Below are 3,329 nucleotides of genomic sequence, written 5' to 3'. Positions count from 1 at the left end.
AGCATGATCTGCAAGTTAAGGGACCCCAAAGATGGCCAGCAGAGCACCAGCTCCCACCAGCGAGGACAGAGGCTCAGATGGATTCTTCCTCACACACAGCCTCAAAAGGAACCCACCTGCCAACACCTTGGTTTTCCACTTCTGGCCTCCAGAACCATGAGACAACAAACTCCTGTGTAAGTCACCTCCTTTATGGTATTATTTTTTAACAGAATCCCCAGGAATCTAATACAACACATAAGCTAGTCATCAGACTAAAACAGAAAATGGAGCAGAAGTGAGATGATGACATCACAAAATTGAAAACTTAGTTGCATGAGCTGAGTGGTCTGGTGGTAAGGACACAAATGTCACAGGGTGGAAAGCTGGAGACCCTTGTTATGCCAAAGACCAACATCTGGCAATACTGTCACTGGTGATAACCGGGAAGGTAGATTGTTTGTTCACTGAGCCTGTGTGTCTAGAAGTGATTGGAAAGAGCTATGATGTCCCTGTGAGTTGGCTGCTTCTCGCTGCTTTGCAGCAAGGAATCACAAGAAAGAGATGATCCCAGACCAGAACTGGCCACTTTTCAAAGTTAGAAACATCACACGGTTAGAAGAGCTTCCTGTCCTTCAAAAGAGTATAAATAAGGATCTTGCCTCCTACCCAAGGCTATTGTTTCAGAAGACCATTAACTGAGAGTGACCAAAATGTAGGTGGTTCAAGGAAGCAAATATTGCAAAATCAATAAACATAAGAACTCTGGCTAGAAACGCACATTGGATCTGTTGCCTCGCAATGGAACGTACTAGAAACAAGTAGACCAGATGTCTACTGTAAGGTTTCTGAAAGAACTGTGTTGTTGCAGAAACAAAGATTTCAGCTTGCAAAATCTAACAAGTTCTGTGCCTCCGCATTTGCGACTTTGTATTAGAGCAGATAAACCTGAATGTTAACCAAGGTGGAGATTGTATCCTGGTCTCTCGAGTTTACCGAGCACTTCCTTTAACCACGGTGTGGTCTTCAGGCTGCAGTGGGAGCACTACAAGGGCAGGGATTTTGTTTGTTCTCTGATGGACCTTCAGCGCCTAAAACAGTGTCTACAGATTACAGATGTTCAAGAAGTAGTTGTTGGAAGAATGAAGTAATACACAGAGAACCACAGAGAGCGATATGAAGGAAACATCTAACCTCGGGACCGTGCAAGAAAATTTCGTACGGATGGGCACTGGATTTGGGCCGTCAAACATGCCAGTGCTATGGTCACTGAAGAAAAACTGGCTTCCTATTGATGAGGACCCCCAAGGCCCCCTTCATGTCACTGTTGCGTAGACTGTAGATGAAGGGGTTCAACATGGGAGTGACCACAGTGTACATCACCGCAGCGGCTGTGTCCTTCTGGGCCGTGTGGGAGGACGTGGGGCTGAAGTAAACCCCAATGAGTGTCCCGTAGAACAGGGACACCACAGACAGATGAGAGCCACAGGTGGAGAAAGCCTTCTGCTTGCCTCTCCTGGAGGGGATCCTCAACACCGTGGCAAAGATGCGTGTGTAGGAGCCCAAGATGCCCATAAAAGGAGTGATAATGGGTAGTGCACCCACGGTGTACACCATCACATTATTGAGAAAGGTGTCAGAGCAGGCCATCTTCAGTAGAGGGCTGAGGTCACAGAAGAAATGGGGCACCCGGTTGTGGGTGCAGAATGAGAGGCGAGTCAATAACACAGTGTGGGTCAGAGCATTGCCGAAGGCTGCAGTCCAGGATGCAGCCACCAGGAGGCCACAGAGCTGTGGTGTTACAGACCTGGCATAGTGCAGAGGGTGACAGATGGCCACATAGCGGTCATAGGCCATGGCGCTCAGCAGGAAGCTATCGATGCCAGCAAACCAGATGAAGAAGAACATCTGGGTGAGGCAGCCTGCATAAGGGATCCCTTTGTGCCCTGACACGTGGTTGGCCAGCATCTTGGGGATGGTGGTGGAGGTGAAGCAGATGTCCACAAAGGCCAAGTTAGCCAGGAAGAAGTACATGGGGGTGTGGAGTCGGGGGTCAGTGGCGATAGCCAGGATGATGAGCAGGTTCCCCAGTCCCGTGACCAGGTACATAGTCAGGAAGAGGATGAACAGCAGCTGCTGTTGCTTGGGGTTCTCTGAGAGCCCCAGGAGCAGGAACTCAGAGACAGAGGTGACATTTGCCCCTTGCATGGCCATCCTGGATCAATCAGAAAGGAAACCTGAGACTTGTCCAGGGTTCTGATCCTGGCCAACCCTTCCACTGCACTCTGACATCATCCCCTCTCCTTAGTCAGACGTTCGTGGATTCTTCCCACTCTTTCCTGCAACAGGACCCCATCCACCCACCTGTTTGCCGCATCCTTTCCATCAGTGACACACCATTCCTTCCCCACAACACACCAGCAGGATCAGTGGACAGCAGCCAAGCGTGCAGACCATTTCTCACCCTCAATCCCTACACCTGTTACACTTGGTAGTGGAGTCGTGGACCACCGATGGAGCATCTTCAGTCTGGCATTCCCCAATCTGCGGACTAGAATTCTGAGATAATGGCAAACACAGGGACCCCGCCTAACCCTGCAATTCCACCGCAGAGGAATTCTCTAGAAGGTGCGTGGTGAGACTTGTTCAGGGAGGTTTGGAACGAGTAGTGCACAGTAGGAGTGCATACATTCTTTGGGACACTCTTACTCCGTGGACATTTCCATAGTCACAGGAATGGAGGAATCGTGGAACTGCTCTCACTGGTCAGGAGGAATCTCGAAAGCAGGGACAGAAGAAAACCACAGAAGGATGTGGGTAGAATCACGTTGCAACGTGAAGTTTAAAGACAGGCCCCACGATTCTGTGGATCGCTCGTGGATACGTCCCGGAGAGTAACAGTGCAAACGTGGGTGGGGGTGATCCATGCTCCTTGTAGGATGTCCTTATCTCAGAACCAGGGAGAGGGAGGGAGGGAGGAAGGGGTGTGACACAGGCGTATGGGAGGAGGGGAACGGAGGGGGGATGTACAGGGATGTTTTACTTCTTAATCTGCATGATGAATACAAGCCAGACTCCAGCCTGAAGTGTGATCTATGCTCTTTTAAAAGATAACATTAATTTATTTGAGAGAGTGTGCAAAGGGAGAGAGATCCGGAGTGTAGGAGGGGCAGAAGCAGATCTGCACTGAGCAGGGACCCCAAAACGGGCTCAATCCCAGGACCCAAGACCAAAACCTGAGCTGAAGCAGATGCTTAACTGACAGAGCCACTCAGGTGCCCCTGACCTATGCTCTTTGGAACACCTGAAATATCACACACACGCACACACACACACACGTCCCCGCATAC

The 3,329-nt window shown here is 50.0% G+C and overlaps 1 protein-coding gene across 1 annotated transcript; it reads right to left on the bottom strand.

The window, feature by feature from the left end:
* Positions 1-1,245: 1,245 nt before the first annotated feature.
* LOC123932989 (olfactory receptor 1361-like) lies at positions 1,246-2,193 on the bottom strand. Its single transcript, XM_045991810.1, has one exon. It carries the CDS (start codon positions 2,191-2,193, stop codon positions 1,246-1,248), a length of 948 nt encoding a protein of 315 aa, XP_045847766.1.
* Between the last annotated feature and the right edge of the window lie 1,136 nt (positions 2,194-3,329).

The sequence above is a fragment of the Meles meles genome, chromosome 20 (genome assembly GCF_922984935.1).
Source record: "Meles meles chromosome 20, mMelMel3.1 paternal haplotype, whole genome shotgun sequence".
NCBI classification, from domain to species: Eukaryota; Metazoa; Chordata; class Mammalia; order Carnivora; family Mustelidae; genus Meles; species Meles meles.
Note: the sequence above shows the minus strand (reverse complement) of the source record. Positions and strands in the feature narration are given on the sequence as shown.